The sequence below is a fragment of the Oratosquilla oratoria genome, chromosome 21, assembly GCF_046742065.1.
Source record: "Oratosquilla oratoria isolate Oo_2021 chromosome 21, ASM4674206v1, whole genome shotgun sequence".
Lineage (NCBI taxonomy): Eukaryota > Metazoa > Arthropoda > Malacostraca > Stomatopoda > Squillidae > Oratosquilla > Oratosquilla oratoria.
The window spans coordinates 59,184,139-59,204,138 of NC_134797.1; the positions used below are offsets into that span (position 1 = coordinate 59,184,139).

Here is a 20,000-nt window from a genome sequence, read left to right on the forward strand (position 1 = left end):
ATTAAGCTAAGGGAAAAAATGAGAACAGAACAGAGTCAGAAAAAGAGAAATTCTATTGGAGAGTAGTGAATATGAAAGTAAGGAAATACGACATACTAGAGAAAAACAAAAGGGAAACAGAGAATACAGTGGAAATGGCAGAAAACTAAGAGTGTCTTACACAAATATAGATGGATTAATAACAGGATTGAATGAGCTGAATGATTATCTGAAGGAAAAAGAACCGGACATAATGGGAATTGTAGAAACGAAATTAAAAGGTCCACTACCACCCAACAGTGTAGGACATGATGCATATAATTATTGGATTAGAAACAGATAGACAAAACAAGGGGGTGGAGTTATGTTCCTGACTAAGAAGGATACAGTAGAGATGATTATGATCGAAGTGGAAGACAGAGATAAGAAGAGCAGAAAGTTTGTAATAAATTATGTGCCTCCAAAAACAGCCTCGTGGGAAGAGAGTGAACATAAAAGTATGTTAGAAGACACAAGGATAACATTAGATAAGATAATGGAAGATGGAGGAAGAATAGTTATGATGGGCGACTTTAATTGCAAAGAAGTCTGCTGGGAAGAGATGACAGTAAAGGGTGGAGACGACTCATGGGGAAATGTTCTACTCGAGATGATTATTGACCATACAATGACACAGTGGATACAGGAGAACACTAGGTATAGAAATGAAGAAGAACCATCGAGACTAGACCTAATAATCGCATCTGAGCCTAGAATAGTGGAAAAGATTGAATATAAAACACCAATAAGTAAAAGTGACCACATATTAATCGAACTGGAACTAAATGAGGAAAAATACATGAAAAGAAATGAACAATATAGAAAAGGAAGAATGATGTATGAAAAAACAAACTTTGATCAAATAAGAGAATTCTTTCAAAAAGAAAACTTCGAAGGAATATACAAAGAAGAAACAACAGTGGAAGAGAAATGGAATATTTTGAAAAAAAAATTATAGAAAAAAGGAGTGGAAAAGTATGTCCCAAGACAAAAACAAGAAAAAGAATATGTAAAGTGCTGATACAACAAAAGTTGTAGGGAGTTAAAAGACAAAAGAGATAAAACTTGGACCAAATGTCAGAAATGCAAAAGACCTGAAAAATGGAAAATATAAACTTGTTATAGAAATGAAGTACAAGCGTGCAGAGAGGAAAAGAAAAAATATGAAAAAGATGTCATAGAAAAGTGTAAAGATCAACCAAAATTATTTATACAACAAACTGAAAAACAAACAAGATTTGGAGAAATTAAGACAAGGAGGAGTTGAATACACAGAGGAAATAGAAATGGCGGAAATTATGAACAAGCATTTTAAATCAGTGTTTACAAGGGAGAACATACAACCTGAAGAGATCGAATGGAAAGAGAAAGTCCCCCCTATGAAAGAAATAGAAGTATCAAGGAATGAAATAATGAAACACTTGAGTAATCTTGATGTCAGAAAATCACATGGACTAGATGAAATAGCAAACTGGATTTTGAAAGAATGCAGGAATGAACTGGCAGACAAAATACATAGCATAATAAACAGGTCCTTGAAAGAAGGAAAAGTTCCAGAAGATTGGAAAACAAAAACAAATATAGTACCTATATATAAAGGAGGAAAAAAAGAAGACCCTACCAACTATAGACCAGTCTCTCTAACAAGTACAATAGCAAAAATTTGTAAAAGAATTGTCAAAAGTAGATGGGTAAAATACTTAGAAAAAAAAAAAACAATGTGCTAAATCCAAGGCAATTTGCATTCAGACAAGGACGATCATGCGTCACCAATTTAATATGTTTCTATTCAAGGCTAATAGATATAATACAAGAAAGAGATGGATGGGCTGATTGTGCATTTCTAGACCTAAAAAAAGCTTTTGACAAAGTACCACATAAAAAGTTGCTTAAGAAATTAGAAACTGAAGGAGGAATACAGGGCAAACTGCTTAAATGGATGGAAGACTTTTTGCAAGAAAGAAAAATGAGAGTAGTGATAAGAGACAAACACTCAAAATGGGATGAAGTAATAAGTGGTGTTCCACAAGGAACAGTTCTGGCCCCAATAATGTTTGCTATATATATTAATGATATGGATGAAGAAGTTGAAAGTTATATGAGCTTCTTTGCAGTTGATGCAAAACTATTAAAAAAAGTGAACACGGAAGAAGATTGTGAGTCACTACAGAGTGATGTAAATAAAGTATGGGAATGGAGTAGGAAGTGGGAGATGGAATTCAACACTAAAAAGTGTAGTATAATGGAATTTGGAAAAAGCAAAAACAGAATAACAGGATCATATAAATTGGGAGAAGAAGGAATAAAAAAAGTAGAAAATGAAAAGGACCTGGGAGTCATTGTTATGAATAATATGTCACCTGAAAAACATAAATAAGATTTTTGGAGAAACTTATAATTTAATAAGAACAATCAAAGTAGCATTTACATACCTGGATGAAGAAATGGTGAAGAAAATTCTAATCACTCTGATAAGACCAAGATTGGAATATGCAGAAATGATGTGGTCACCAAGTACAAAAAAATGTATAAAAAAAAATTTGAAAGAATACAAAGAGCAATTACATGAAGAGAGACTAGCAAAACTTGAGCTACAAACACTAGAGCAAACAAGAGAGAGAGGAGATTTGATAGCTATTTACAGAATCATGAAAGGCACAGAAATTATTGATAGAGAGAATCTAATAAAATGGGATGATAGAAATACAAGAGGACACGGAAAGAAAATCAAGAAAGACAGCTATAGAAGAGATCTGAAAAAGAACAGCTTTCCTCACAGTATAATAGACAGTTGGAACAAGTTAGATGAGAAAGTGGTGTGTGCAAAAACAATACATGAACTTAAAAATAGTTTAGATAAAATGAGATATGAAGACGGGACACCACGAGCATAGCTCCCCTTCCCGTAAAATACAACTAGGTAAATACAACTAGGTAAATACACACACACGCACACACACACAGACATCTGGAACAAGTTGGACGAAAAAGTGGTGTGTGCAAAAACAATTCATGAATTTAAAAACAGTTTAGATAAAATGAGATATGAAGACGGGACACACGAGCATAACTCCTCTTCCCGTAAAATACAACTAGGTAAATACACACACACACACACACACACACACACACACACACACACACACACACACACACATACACACACACACACACCTTGTGGCGCTGTGGTTAGAGTTCTCGCCTGCCACTACGGCGGTCCGGGTTCGACTCCCGCTCAGGGCTTAAATAATTTCAGTATCGCTGCACTGCGGGGTGTTACTCCAATTCTCGTGGGCGAGGAATTGGGTGTGTGTGTGCGTGTAAAGTCACAGTATTACCCATAGATCGGTCATACGAGCTCTGAGCTCTCATCCGGGAGATTAATAACTGTCGATCACGAGTCCAACACGTGGTCCAAGACCATGGTGAATCACACAAGCACACTCGCGCTCGACTATCAGTTCAGGGATAGTCTCCATCCAGGACTGAAAACAAGTATCAATGCACTGCAAGCAAGTATTGGGCAAGGAGTTGTGTTTGTGTGTTTGTGTGTGTGCATGTGTATTTACTTAGTTGTATTCTACGGGACGGGAGCTATGCTCATTATGACCCGTTTTCGTATCTCTCCACATCTAATTTATTTTTTAACTGGCATTCACTGTTTAGTTTGTTCCAGATATCAATCACTCTGTGCAGGAAACTGTTCTTTTTCAGGTCTCTTCTGTAGCTGTCCTTCTTTGGCTTTTCATCGTGTCCCCTTGTTTCTCTCTTGTCCCACTTCAATAAATCATCTCTACCGAGAACTTCCATCCCTTTCATAATTCTGAAGATGGTCAACAGGTCGCCTCTTTCCCTTCTCTGCTCCAATGTTGACAGCTGTAATTTCTCCAATCTTTGTTCATAGTGTGGGTGCCATCTTTGTCGCCGCTCTTTGGATTCTTTCTAATTTCTTTGTGTTTTTCTTTGTGCTTGGTGCCCACATTGATATAGCATATTCCAGTTTCGGTCTTATCAATGTAGTAATTATTTTCTTAACCATCTCTTCATCCATGTAGTCGAAGGCCACTTTCATTGATCTTAATAAGTTGTAAGTCTCTCCGAATAGTTTATTTACATGTTTGTCAGGTGTCAAGTCACTTGAGATGATTACTCCTAGGTCCCTTTCTGAATTTACTTTCTTTACTTCTTTGTTTCCAATCGTATATTTTCCCAAAACTATGTTTTTGCCTCTTCCAAATTCCATTATGCTACATCTCTTGATGTTGAAGTTCATCTCGTATTTCTGGCTCCATTCCCATACTTTATCCAGGTCATCTTGTAGCGATCTGCAATCTTCTTCCGTTTTCACTCTCTTGAGTAATTTGGCATCGTCGGCAAAAAAAATATATATGTAACAATTTACTCCATTGTCCATATCATTTATGTATATGGCAAACATTAAATGAGCCAAAACAGAGCCTTGTGGGACGCCACTTTTTACATCTTCCCATTTTGAACTTTTGTCTCTAAGTACCACTCTCATTTTTCTCCCAGTTAAAAAGTCCTTCACCCATTCCAATAGTTTACCTTGAATTCCTCCTATTTTTTCATTTTATTTTATTTTTACTTATTATTATTATTATTATTATTATTATTTTTTTTTTTTTTTTTTTTTTTTTTGTGAGGTACCTTGTCAAAAGCTTTCTGCAGATCCAGGAAGGCGCAGTCTGCCCATGCATCTTTTTCTTGTATTATCTCAATTAGTCTCGAGTAAAAGCAGATTAGATTTATGGTGCACGATCTTCCACTTCTAAAACCAAATTGTTTTGGGTTTATTATTTTATTTTCTTCCAAGTGTTTGGTCTATCTTTTCCTGATAATCTTTTCGCATATTTTTGCTACTGCGCTTGTGAGGGACACCGGTCTAAAGTTTGTAGGATCTTCCCTGTTTCCTCCTTTGTATATTGGTGCCATGTTTGCATCTTTCTAATATTGCGGTACCTTTCCCTCTTTTAATGCGAAGTCTATTACCTTGTGTAGTTTATCTGTCAGTTCGTCTATACACTGTGTGTGTGTGTGTGTGTGTGTGTGTGTGTGTGTGTGTGTGTGTGTGTGTGTGTGTGTGTGTGTGTGTGATGAGAGAGAGAGAGGTCACAGCATTGCTCATAGTTCGGGCCATGTATGAGCCCTAATTCTCATCGGAAAACAGTTCAACACGTGTTCCAACGCTGTTGTGAATGATACACACACGGACATGCACGCACATACGCACACACACACACAATGACGTACGCACACACACGCGCGCGCACACACACACACACACACACACACACACACACACACATGTTAGATTTCATACAGATAAGAACAACAGATGATAAAATCAAGAGCAACACAAACCTTGACAATGAGTTAAAAGCAGGAAATGAACATAAGAACATAAGAATGAAGGGGACTGCAGGAGACCATAAGACCTACACTAGGCAGTTCCATGTCCATTACCATCTTTCCTCTCTATACATAAGGATTTACAAAGGTGGAGCATACCGACAGGAGACCTTTTGGTCCATAACTAGGTCGGATGCGAAAAAGAATATAATAATGATAAATAGATAAAAAATATATAATAATATAAATTACAATAAATAGAATAAATTAAATAAATACATAGGCAATAAATAAATTAAATAAATGCATGGGTAAATAAAATAGATAAATGCGTAGGTAATAAAATGAATAAATGCTTATTAATCTTATCCAGTCTTCTTTTAAAACAACCAATTATTTCAGCGCTCACTACATGACTCGTACACTATTCCATTCGTTAACCAGTCAGCTCGTAAACCAGTTCTTGCTTATTTGACAGAGCTGGGCGCGTTAATGCGGAGAGGTAGTGCGTTACCACAGGAGAGGTAGTGCGTTACCGAAAAATCTGGGGTGCATTTCCGCCAATGCGTTACCGATTTTAATTTCCTTAAGCGGCCCATACACGATCAATTATATTGCGCAATTTCATTGTCAATACTCTGAATTGACAATTAAATTGACCGTGTATGGGCGATATATCGCCCATACACGGTCAATTCAATTGTCAATTCAGAGTATTGACAATGAAATTGCGCAATATAATTGATCGTGTATGGGCCGCTTTAGAGCGGTCCGCGTTACTGCGTATGTGTATATACACATACGCAGTATGTATATACGCAGATTTTTTTTGTAACGCACCACCTGCCCGTCGATAACGCGCTCAGCTCTTGCCTAGTTGATGCCGGTTTATATGAAAGAACCTAGAAATGAAAATGGAAACACAGAAATTAAGGAAATAATGACTAAAGAAGGTAAGTATGGAAAAGAAAGCTGAAGATAACACCAATTAACCTGATCCGAGTGAAGACACATCTAACAGAAAGGCACATTTGGTGAGGTAATTATTAGAACAGTGCTCAGCCACATACAAACATATACCAAAGACTCTTCCCCCCAAGGAGGGAGGTAGCTAAAAAACAAAGGCATAAAATCCACACCCACCCATTCCATCCCCACATACTCCACTCCGACTCACCACCCCTCCCTCCCTCTTATCTTGGTTCCTTGTGGATGTCGGGTCATCCCTGCATCTCGCCCACTGCCTTGCGTCAGAAGCAGTGTCACAAGACATAGACCTGAGAAAAACTGAGGCACTAATCACAAAATAAACAGAACTCGGATACAATTTTGCCATCATGTGAAAAACGATATATAAGGGTGGAGAAAAAAATATTAATCGTTGGAAAGACTTGCACACAAGAAAAACGCAAAATTACGAAAGACTACAAAGATTACAGGCCATATAAGGAAAACATTAAGAAATTCGAAGGACTTACGCTGGAAGAGAGAAGCGAGAGAGGAAACATGATGATCTTCTATGAGTATGTAGAGGAGAAATAGTTCCAAGAGATGGAGAATCGAAGACGGGAAGGAATTTCAAAAAGCTAAATCCAACTTGAAGTTGTCGGTGGGCAGAAGTACGAGTACAGTTTCCTAACTGGAACAATACAAGGAGGGAAGTAACACAGCCCCAGACTGAAAAGGATCTGTAGGGGCATAATGACATCAGTGTAGTATACACACACGCGCGCGCGCGCGCAGTTTTCCACACAGAATGGACACTTGGAACAAACTGGACGAAAAAATAGTGTGTGCAAAAACAATTCACGAATTTAAGAGCAAACTAGACACTGCGAGATACAAAGGCGGGACACCACGAGCGTAGCTCCCCCTTCTCGTAAAATACAACTAGGTAAATACACACACACACACACACAAAGAATGGGGGTGACGTATCAGATGGATCTGTATGAACACAGGCAGAAGAGAAGTGCGCCTGCGTGGCCATTTATGTCACATTCATGTGCTCACGTAACCAATGTGCTGCTCTGCAGACCTCAAGATATAAAATCAAGATAAATGTAATCAAATCATGTAGTATCGGTCATCTACAAATTGCTTACACATATATGTATGTTAAATCATAACTTAAACCTACTCTCGGAGAAAGATAAGCTGAGATACAGAGTAAACCGTATATTTCGACCACTAACTGTGGTCCTCTTCAGCAGTTACAATTATAGGGTACATAGACAAGGGGTTATATACAGAGGAGGAAGTTACAGTGGGGAACTCAGTAAGCCTCAGGTCACTTGCCCTGTGTGAGGTTGGACGTTTCGTCCTGTGGAGATGAATTTATTAACTGCCATACTAGTAATGGCATCTGGTGACCAGTTAATAAATTAATCTCCACAGGACGAAACGTCCGACCTCACTCAGGGCAAGTGACCTGAGGCTTACTGAGTTCCCCACTGTAACTTCCTCCTCTGTGTATAACCCCTTGTCTATGCACCCTGTAATTGTAACTGCTGAAAAGGACCACAGTTAGTAGTCGAAATATACGGTTTACTCTGTATCTCAGCTTATCTTTCTCCGAGAGTGGGTTTAAGTTTTATTTTATTCGTGTGTTACGACACCTACGTTACTTGATTTGATATATGTATGTGTACATATATATATATATATATATATATATATATATATAATATATATATGTATGTATATATATATATATATATATATATATATATATACATATGTATATGTGTATGTATATGTATATATGTAAATGTATATGTATACATATATATGTGCAAGTAACCCCTAGGAAAATAAAAACTTGGTAACCGAACGTTTTAGTCTATTCAAGACATTTTCAAATGTACCTTTGTAAATGTCTTAAATAGACGAAAACGTTCGGTTACCTAGTTTTCATTTTACTAGGGGCTACTTGCATATTTTGTGAATCACGTGTTGTTTGTGATTTCTTTGCACACACACAGACACACACACACACACATACATACATATATATTGTGACATCATGACAGGTTTATGAATGGTAAGAATGGAAAGACACGATTGAGAACAAGAGACTTTATTCCTGACCGGTTTCGCCTTTGAGGCTTCTTCAGAGGTAATATTACCTCTGAAGAAGCCTCAAAGACGAAACCGGTCAGTAATAAAGTCTCTTGTTCTCAATCGTGTCTTTCCATTCTTACCATTCAATACATACATATATATATATATATATATATATATATATATATATGTATATATATACATATATATACTTATATATATATATATATATATATATATATATATATATATATATATATACATATATATATGTGCATATATATCTATATATATATATATATATATATATATATATGTGCAAAATAACCACAGGAGAAGGGAAAGTTGTAAGCAGTAATTACTTTCGCATATTACATCTTCAGACTAACTGACAGAGATAAAGAGATGTGTTTAAATGTATCAGGTAGCAACCATGGAGGGGGGGGGGGGGATACAGTGCGGGAAGGGGGGATGACCTTACTTCTATCGACCTGACCAACATATAAGGTTCAATCTGGCGGAAAGATTTTGGTGACCATTTGGATTACCAATTTATCATATTTAAAATGTCCATAGCTTAAGTTTATATTTTTATCAAACGTGCCTGATATTAAGCAGGATTCTATTATATTTCTTTCTTGTAGGCTATTTCCTTTGGCTAAAATTGTTGCCTTAGACCAATCAATATGATGGTTGTATAATACTTTATGTTGAAATAAAGCATTATTTTCCTGGGCAGATCTCACACTATATTTATGTTGGGAAATCCTTGTTTCCAAGTTTTTTCCAGTTTGTCCAATATATAATTTGTTACAATCTTGGCAAGGAATTTTATAGACCACACCGTTGTTGTTAGGAGGGCTGTTCTTGATTAAAGTTTTCTTGGTGGTGTGGTCATATTTAAAAGCTACTTTGATATCCAATTTCTTGAGTAAGTTGACAATACTAAAAAAAAATTCATGAAAAGGAAGAACAAGTGTATTAAGTTGTTTATGGTTTCCTTGTTCTTGATTGCAAACTTTGTAAAAGCGTTTCTTGGCGGTATTGTGACATATATATATATATATATATATATATATATATATATATATATACATATATGTATATATGTGTGTGTGTATGTGTGTGTATGTATGTATGTATACGTATATATATATATATATATACATATATATACACATATATATACATATATGTATACATATACACACACATATATATATATATATATATATATATATATATATATATATATACACACATCTGCGAGTTGAATGTTCTAACACATTGGTAAGATAAACTGGATATCCCACTATCGGAAAAAAATAGATAAAGTTTTGAAAATACGTATATTGTGATCATTATCTATGCTCTTCTTCATCGTGAAGAGGATGACATATAGTAATCGCTATATGCGTATCTTCGAACTACTTTAACTTTTTTTCTCCGATGGAGGGATATTCCTTCACGTCCCTAACTTCAACACTTTTACTTACCTTTTTCACTTTTATTCCATTTATTTTTTTCTCGAATATTCATACACCGTGCTACCATATTTCTGATTTCACATGCCATCAAACCACGCATCCTCTCCTCAAATCCTCCCTTATTATCACATACATAATCTATTCTTTTCACTGGATTTGTTCTTATTTATCATTATTATTATTTTTATTAGTGTTATTATTATATTATTATTATCATATTATTATTATCATTATTATTATTATCATTATTATTATAATTATTATTATTACTGTTGTTGTTGTTATTATTATTATTACTATTATCATTATTATTATTATTATTATTACTATTATTATTATTATTATTATTATTATTATTATTATTATTATTATTATTATTATTATTATTACTATTATTATTATTATCATTGTGGATAGGAGGTAAAAGGAACACGGGCTGAAGGAAATACTTTTATTCCTGACTAGTTTCACCTGAGTGGCTTCTTCAGAGGAATAGAGTTTGAAGTCAAGTTGGTCAATGTATAAATGACATAACAGAGGAACGTGGTAATGTGTCAGGTTGGTCCCCCACTCATTGTCATCTGTCGGTGTGACGAGTCATCGCAATGGGTGGACCAATTATCCGCTTGTTGGTCGTCGCGTGGCTGAAATGTCCGTCTGGATCAGGGGCCCTGTGTATATCGTACTCCAACATTCGTCTTGCGACTTCTACAGGTACGAAAGTGAAGGACCTTATAATCAAGAAACAAGACCCAACCTTAAATAAAAACAGCGTAGTATATGAAATCCCGTGTGGTGGATGTGATGGGAAATACATCGGTGAAACTAGCAGGGACTTAGACACCAGAATAAAAGAACACCAAGCAGATGTTAGACACCACAGGGTTAGCAGTGCGATAGTTAACCATCTCGATGAACGAGGCCATCTATCGAAATGGGACAAGGCAAAAATTCTCATGGATAACATTACACGGCAAGAAAATAAAGGCGATGGGGTCCGTTTTTTATCAACACCCATGATGACATCAATAAGAGGACTGGAGATTTAATATGGGTTAAAGCAGCAGCACGCTTTGTCATCATGAACAATGTACACAGGGCCCCTGATCCAGACGGACATTTCAGCCACGCGACGACCAACAGGCGGATAATTGGTCCACCCGTTGCGATGACTCGTCACACCGACAGATGACGTCGAGTGGGGGACCAACCTGACACATTACCACGTTCCTCTGTTATGTCATTTATACATTGACCAACTTGACTTCAAACTCTATTCCTCTGAAGAAGCCACTTAGGTGAAACTAGTCAGGAATAAAAGTATTTCCCTCAGCCCGTGTTCCCTTTACCTCCTATCCACATTCGTCATATTGTATACTCATTATTATTATTATTATTATTAATTTTATTATTATTATTTATTATTATTATTATTATTATCATTATTATTATTATAAGGAAACTCGCTTGCTGAGCGGGTTAGGGCGTCGGTACTTGCGGCGAAGGTCGAGGTGAGGGCGGCTCGAATCCTGCCACCTGTGAAGTTGAACCAAGGGCATGGTTCATCAAATTCCACGCTACAAAGCCCTCTGTGAGGGGCACCGTCCTAGCCTCCCGATAGGGGGGAGTGTATGACGTTAAACCATATAATCATCATCGTTATCATCATTATTATTATTATTGTTGTTGTTAAATACATTTATATATATATATATATATATGTGTGTGTGTGTGTGTATGTATATATATATAAATATATATATATATATACATATATATATATATATAAAAATATATATATATATATATATATATATATATATATAAATATATATATATACATATTCAATATGTATGAAGAGCTGGAGTCTAGGATCCATGTTGAAGAGAGACGCTTAAACACCAGACTCAGAGTGGGAGGTTTAATGCTCGACGTTTCGGTTCTAGTCCTAGGATCGTCTTCAGGGGAGCGACGAGGTACTGTGATCAAATAGCTTATCATATAGGTCGTAATTGGAACTGGGAGAGGTAGTCCGCATAGCCGAAGTTGCCCGGGTTTCTTTTCCTCCTCCAGTTGCTACGAAAACCAGACAACTGGTCACAACCTTATATAGACAATTGTATATAATGGATCTCACAAACATTCTTAAAATGCACAAAGAATAAATACAATAAAATAAAACTAAATACACACTTGTACGACAAATAAAAAGATACAAATCGTGGCAGCGAGTATCAAACAACTGGTCACAATCGTGTACAGACAACTGTTCACAATAGTCTTTACATGCGGATTACATAGGAGAAACATAGAAGAAACTCGCTGCCAGAATAGAAGAACACAAACGGGCAGCTAGACGGAAAGATGCAGCTTTAGCACTTCACAAACACATCAGCGAACAACAACACAACATATACTGGGAAGAAGCGACAGTGATACACAGAGATAATTCGAAGAAAAGAAGATTATTCCTAGAAACATGGACGACAAAAGAGACTAGCGTAAATAGGTGCATAGACTAAACCCAATCTCCCTGCATAAGGAACACGATGCCAGACTAAACATAAAGTATAATAAGTATTAATAACTTGAATGAGAGAACACAAAGTGCACAAAGATCACAAGTGTGTGTGTTTATAAGATTGAGTTTACAGTGTGTATGAACGTGATTGGATTTATTTCCTTTTTCGTGTAAGTGGGTATCCCATTTTTTCACATCGGATTTATGAATGTAAATAGAAACAGCGGTAAGCAGTTGTCTGTGCAAGGTTGTGATCAATTGTCTGACGTGGATGAACATCAAATGTATGCCTATGTGTATAGAAGGTTGAGTTGATCTTGTTTGTAAAACTGTTAGGTTTTGTTATTTTCTGTTATCGTATCTGTATTTTTGTACTTATTTTTGTATTTGTTTTGTGTTTATTTTATTCTATTTCTTTGTGTATCTATTTTATTCTACTTCTTTGTGAATTCAAGAATATTTTGAACAGTTGTCTTTACACGATTGTAACCAGATTTTTGGTATTTGCTTTTATGATTTGTATCTTTTTATTTGTCGTACAAGTGTGTATTTTATTTATTTTATTTTATTGTATTTATTCTTTGTGCATTTTAAGAATGTATGTGAGATATATTGTGTACAATTGTGTAAGGTTGTGACCAGTTGTCTGGTTCTCGTAGCAACTGGAGGAGGGGAAGCCGAGTAGCTACGGCAAAGCGGGCTACCTCTCCCAGTTCCAACTATGGCCAATATAATAAGCTCTTTGATCACTGTACCTCATCACACCCCTGAAGACGGTCCTAGGACTAGGACCGAAACGTTGAACCTTAAACCTACCCCCTATGAGTCTGGTGTTTACGCTTCTCCCCTATAGTATATATATGTATATAATATATATATATATATATATATATATATATATATATATATATGTATGTATATATATGTGTGTGTATATATATACATATAATGTGTATATATATACATATATGTATATATATATGTACATATGTATATATATACATATATGTATATATATACATATATGTATATATACATATATTCATTCATATGTATATATACATATATGTATATACATATATATATGTATACATATATATACATACATATATATATACATATATATATATACATACATATATATGTATATATACTGTATATATACGTATCCACATATATCATTTGCCAATTCATATAAGTATATACACCAAGCCTGGGAGATGATCGTCGTAGATACGAGGTAAACGTAAGAGGAAAAGAAAAACTCAGTTGAACGCACACCAGCCCATTGCGTCGTCCAAGAGGGTCTCACAACAAACACCGCGCAGTGGATTCAGGCCGATCCGCACAGCAGGCCTGGGCGAAGGCGTATGGGAGGTGTCCCGGGCGTCAGGGACCGCCTCGGCGCGGCTTCCCCGTGTTGCTAAGGTGGAGAGGCGGCGCGATAAGGAGTCCTCGTCCCCTCCCTCACTCTCGATAACCGATTGGAAAAGGTCGAACTCTATGTGGGGTTTATTGATAATGTAAAGAGGCCTACAGAACTCCTCACCCGTACACGCCTTACAAACCTAATTCCACACTTTGATCCTCTTGCACTGGCCATGCCATTAATGATCAACCAATCATTACAGTTAGTCTCCTTATGACACTATTATTATTATTATTATTTTTATTATCATTTTATTATATTTATCATTATTATTATTGTTATTATTATTATTATTATTATTATTATTATTATTATTATTATTATTATTATTATTATTATTATTATTATTAATCATTATCGTCATTATTATTATTACTATTATTTCTTCATCATCATTATTATCATTTCTAATATCATTGATATTAACGATACCATGAATATTATCATTATAATTATTGTTCTTCCTCTTAATATTATAATTATTTTATCATTATTATCGTTATCATCATCATTGGTACTAGAAGTAGTAGTAGTAGTAGTAGTAGTAGTACCAGTGGTATTTTATGCCTATTATTATCACTATTATTAATATATTATTATCATTATTATCATTGCTATTATTATTATTGTTGTTGTTGTTATTATTATTAATTATAATAATGAATCTAATGCTATTAATATCATTATTATTGCCACCATTATTATTAAAATCAATTTTATCATTATCATTATATTATTATCATCGTAATAATTGTTATCATCAGTACTACTACTGCTATTACTATTATTATTATAATATATATTATAATTATTATATTAATATCATCATCATAACCATTATCATTATTACTACTACTACCACTACTATTGCTATTATTATTATCATTATCGTAATAATAATAATAATAATTATTATCATTATTATTAGTTATCATTAGTAGTAGTAGTAGTAGTAGTAGTAGTATCATTATTATCACTGTTATTATTATTATTATTATTACTTATTATTACTACTATTATTATTACTATTGTTATTACTATTATCATTATTATCGCTATTATCATTACTATTATTATTATTATTATCATTATTATTATTATTATTATTATCATTATTATTATTATTATTGCTATTACTATAATTATTATTACTATTATTATTGTCATCGCTATTATCATTATTACTATTATTATTATTATTACTATTATTATTATTACTATTATTATTATCATTACTATTATCATTATTATCATTATGATTATTATTATTATTAATATTATTATTATTACTATTATCATTAATTACTCTCATTATCATTATCATTATTATAATTATCATTATCATAATTTTCATTATCATTATTATTATTATCATTATTATTATAATCATTATTACCATCATCATTATTATTATTATCATTATTATTATTATTATTTTATCATTATTATTATTATTATTATCATCATTATTATCATTATCATTATTGTAATTTTTATCATCGTTTTTATCATTATCATTATTATTACTATTGTTATCAATATTATCAGTATTATTATCTTCATGTTCTCATCATTACTATAATTATTATTTCTATCATGATTATTTTTATTACTATTATTATTATTATATTATTAATTATTATTATTATTATTATTATTATTATTATTATTATTATTATTACCATTGTTATTATTGTTATTATTATTATTATTATTATTATTATTATTATTATTATTATTATTATTATTACATTATTACATTATCATTATCATAATATTATTATCATTAATATCATTATAATATCATTATTATTATATTTATTGTTACTATTATTATTACTATCATTATAATTATTACTATTATTATTATTACTATTATCATTACTATTCTTATTATTATATCAGTTATATCATTATTATTATTATTAGTTATTATATTATTATTATTATTATCATTATTGTTATCATTATTGTTATAATTATCATTATCATTATTATTGTTGTTATTATTATTATTTTCATTATATTGTTATTATTATATCATATCATTATCATTATACTATTATTATTATACTAATATCATTATTATACTATTATCATTATTATACTATTATCATTATTATATTTTTATCATATTTTATTATTATTTTATTATTATTATTATAGTATTACTATATTATTATTATCATCATCATTGTTATATTATTATTATTATCATTATGTTACTATTATTATCATTATTATTATTATCATCATTATTATTATTATTATTATTATTATTATTATTATTATTATTATTATTATTATTATTATTATTATTATTATTATTATTATTACTATTATTATCATTATTATTATTTTTATTATATTGTTATTATTTCATTATCATATCATTATTATTATTATGCTATTATCATTATATATTATTGTTATTATTATTATATTATCATATTATTATATTATTATATTATTATATATTATTATATCATTATACTATTATTATATTAATATTATTATATTATTATATTACTATATTATAATTATCATTATATTATTATTATATTATTATTATTATATTATTGTTATTATATTATATTTATATTATTGTTATTATATTATTATTATTATTATATTATTATTGTAATATTATTATTATTATATCATTATTATAATACTATTATTATTTATTATTTATATATATTATTATTTTTTATATATATTATTATTATTATATATATTATATATATATTATAATTATTATATATATTATATATTATTATTATATATTATATATATTATATATATTACATTATATATATTATATTATATGATTATTATTATATTATATTATTATTATGATATCATTATATTATCATATTATTATTATAATATTATAATATTATAATATTATAATATTATATTATTATATTATTATATTATTATTATATTATATTATAATATTATATTATAATATTATCATTATTATATTATTATTATGATATTATTATTACTATAATATTATTATTAAAATATTATTATTAAAATATTATTATTATATTCTTATTATATTATATTATCATATTATATTATTATATTATACTATTGTTGTGTTATTACATTATTATATTATATTATTATTATATAATAATATTATTATATTATTATATTATTATGTTATTATTATTATGTTATTATTATTGTTATTATTATTATATGTTATTATTGTTATGTTATTATTGTTATGTTATTATTATGTTATGTTATTATGATGTTATGTTATTATTATGTTATGTTATTATGATGTTATGTTATTATTATGTTATGTTATTATTATGTTATGTTATTATTATGTTATGTTATTATTATGTTATGTTATTATTATGTTATGTTATTATTATGTTATGTTATTATTATGTTATGTTATTATTATGTTATGTTATTATTATGTTATGTTATTATTATGTTATGTTATTATTATGTTATGTTATTATTATTGTTATTATTAGTTATTATTATTATGTTATTATTATTATTGTTATTATTATGTTATTATTATTATGTTATTATTATTGTTATTATTATGTTACTATTATGTTATTATTATTGTTATTATTATTGTTATTATTATGTTGTTATTATTATGTTATTATTATTGTTATTATTATTATTGTTATTATATTATTATTATGTTATCATTGTTATAATTATGTTATTATTATTGTTATTATTATTATGTTATTATTATTATGTTATTATTATTGTTATTATTATTGTTATCATTATGTTATGTTATATTATTATTGTTATTATTATTGTTATTATTATTGTTATTATTATTATGCTATTATTATTATGTTATTATTATATTATTAATTATTATATTATTATTATATTAATTATTATATTATTAATTATTAATTATTATATATTATTATATATTATTATATTATTATTATATTATTATTATATTATATTATATTATATTATATTATATTATTATATTATTATACTATTATTAATTATATTATCATTATATTATTATTATACTATTATTATTATATTATTATTACTATATCATTATATTATTATATTACTATTATATTATTATTATATTATTATTGTATCATTATTGTATTATTATTGAATTGTTATATTATTATCATATTATTTTTATATTATTATATCATTATATTATTATATTACATTATTATTATTATATTATATAATTATTATTATATTATCCTTATTATCATATTATTATTATTATATCATATTATTATTATTATATTATTATTATTATTATTATATTATTATTATCATATTATTATTATATTATTATTATATTATTATTATATTATTATTATATTATTATTATTATATTATTATATTATTATATTATTATTATATATTATTATTATATAATTATTATATTATATTATATTATTATTATATTGTTATTACCTTATTATATTATATTATTATACATTATATTATTATATATTATTATATTATTATTATTATATTATATTATATTATCTTATTATTATTATTTATATATTATTATTATTATTATTATTATTATTATATTATTATTATTATTATTATTATATTATTATTATTATTATATTATTATAATATTATTATATTAGATTTTTTCATTATATTATTATATTATTATTATTATTATTATTATTATACAATAATAATAATATAATAATAATAATAATATAATAATAATAATAATATAATAATAATAATAATATAATTAATAATAATAATATATAATAATAATAATATATAATAATAATAATATAATAATATAATACTATAATATAATAATAATAATAATAATAATAATTTATACATAATAATATAATAAATAATAATAAATATAATAATATAATAATAATAAAATAATAATAATATATAATAATAATGATAATATAATAATAATGATAATATAATAATAATGATAATATAATAATAATGATAATCATATAATAATAATGATAAATAATATAATAATAATGTGATAATAATATAATAATAATAATAATATAATAAATAATAATTAATATAATATTATAATAATAATAATAATAATTAATAATAATAAATAATACTAATAATAATAATAATAAATAATAATCATGATAATAATAATATATCAATAATAATATATTAATAATAATAATAATAAATAATAAATAAATAATAATACTATAATAATAAATAGATAATATAATAATAATAATAATATAATAATAATAATAATATAATAATAAAATAATATAATATAATAATAATATAATAATAATAATATATTACTAATAATATATTACTAATAATATAATAATGATATAATATAATAATAATATATAATAATAATATGAATATAAATAATAATAATAATATAATAATAATAATAATAATAATAATAATAATTAATAATATAATAATAATATAATAATATAATAATAAAACATAATAATATAATAAAAATAATATAATAATAATAATATAATAATAATAATAATTATAATAGATAATATTAATAAATAATAATAATATAATAATAATAATAATATAATAATAATAATAATATAATAATAATAATAATATAATAGTAATAATCAGATAATAATAAAATAATAATAAAAAAAAATAATAAATCATATAATAAAAATAATAATATATAAAATAATAATAATATAATAATAATACATAATATAATATAATAAATAATAATATAATAATAATAATAATATTAATAATAATAATAATATAATAATAATAATAATATAATTAATAATAATATATATAATAATAATAATAATATAATAATAATAATAATCTATAATAATAATAATATAATAATATAATAAATAATAATAATATAATAATACTAATAAATCTAATAATATAATAATAATAAGTATATAATAATAATAATATAATAATAATAATATAATAATAATAATATAATAATTAATAACGATAATATAATAATATAATATAATTTATTTTATATAATAATATATATAATTAAATAATATTAATAATAATAATATAATAATAATAATATAATAATAATAATATAATAATAATAAT

The 20,000-nt window shown here is 27.6% G+C and overlaps 2 protein-coding genes across 3 annotated transcripts in view; one reads left to right on the forward strand and one right to left on the reverse strand.

Annotated features, from left to right (window-relative positions):
- The window catches only part of Gnmt (Glycine N-methyltransferase), a 125,254-nt gene that overhangs the window by 45,297 nt on the left and 59,957 nt on the right, over positions 1–20,000 (reverse strand). The window contains exon 1 of one of the 2 annotated variants that reach the window (XM_076205016.1): positions 13,740–13,764. The exons of the other annotated variant lie outside the window; for it this stretch is intronic. Coding sequence (XP_076061131.1) covers positions 13,740–13,749 — 10 coding nt within the window. The 5' untranslated portion in view covers positions 13,750–13,764. Of the gene's footprint in view, positions 1–13,739; positions 13,765–20,000 lie in introns of those variants that run through there. 2 annotated transcript variants of the gene reach the window in all.
- Positions 1–20,000, forward strand: part of LOC143036960 (uncharacterized) — a 120,765-nt gene that overhangs the window by 12,493 nt on the left and 88,272 nt on the right. The window lies entirely within an intron of this gene.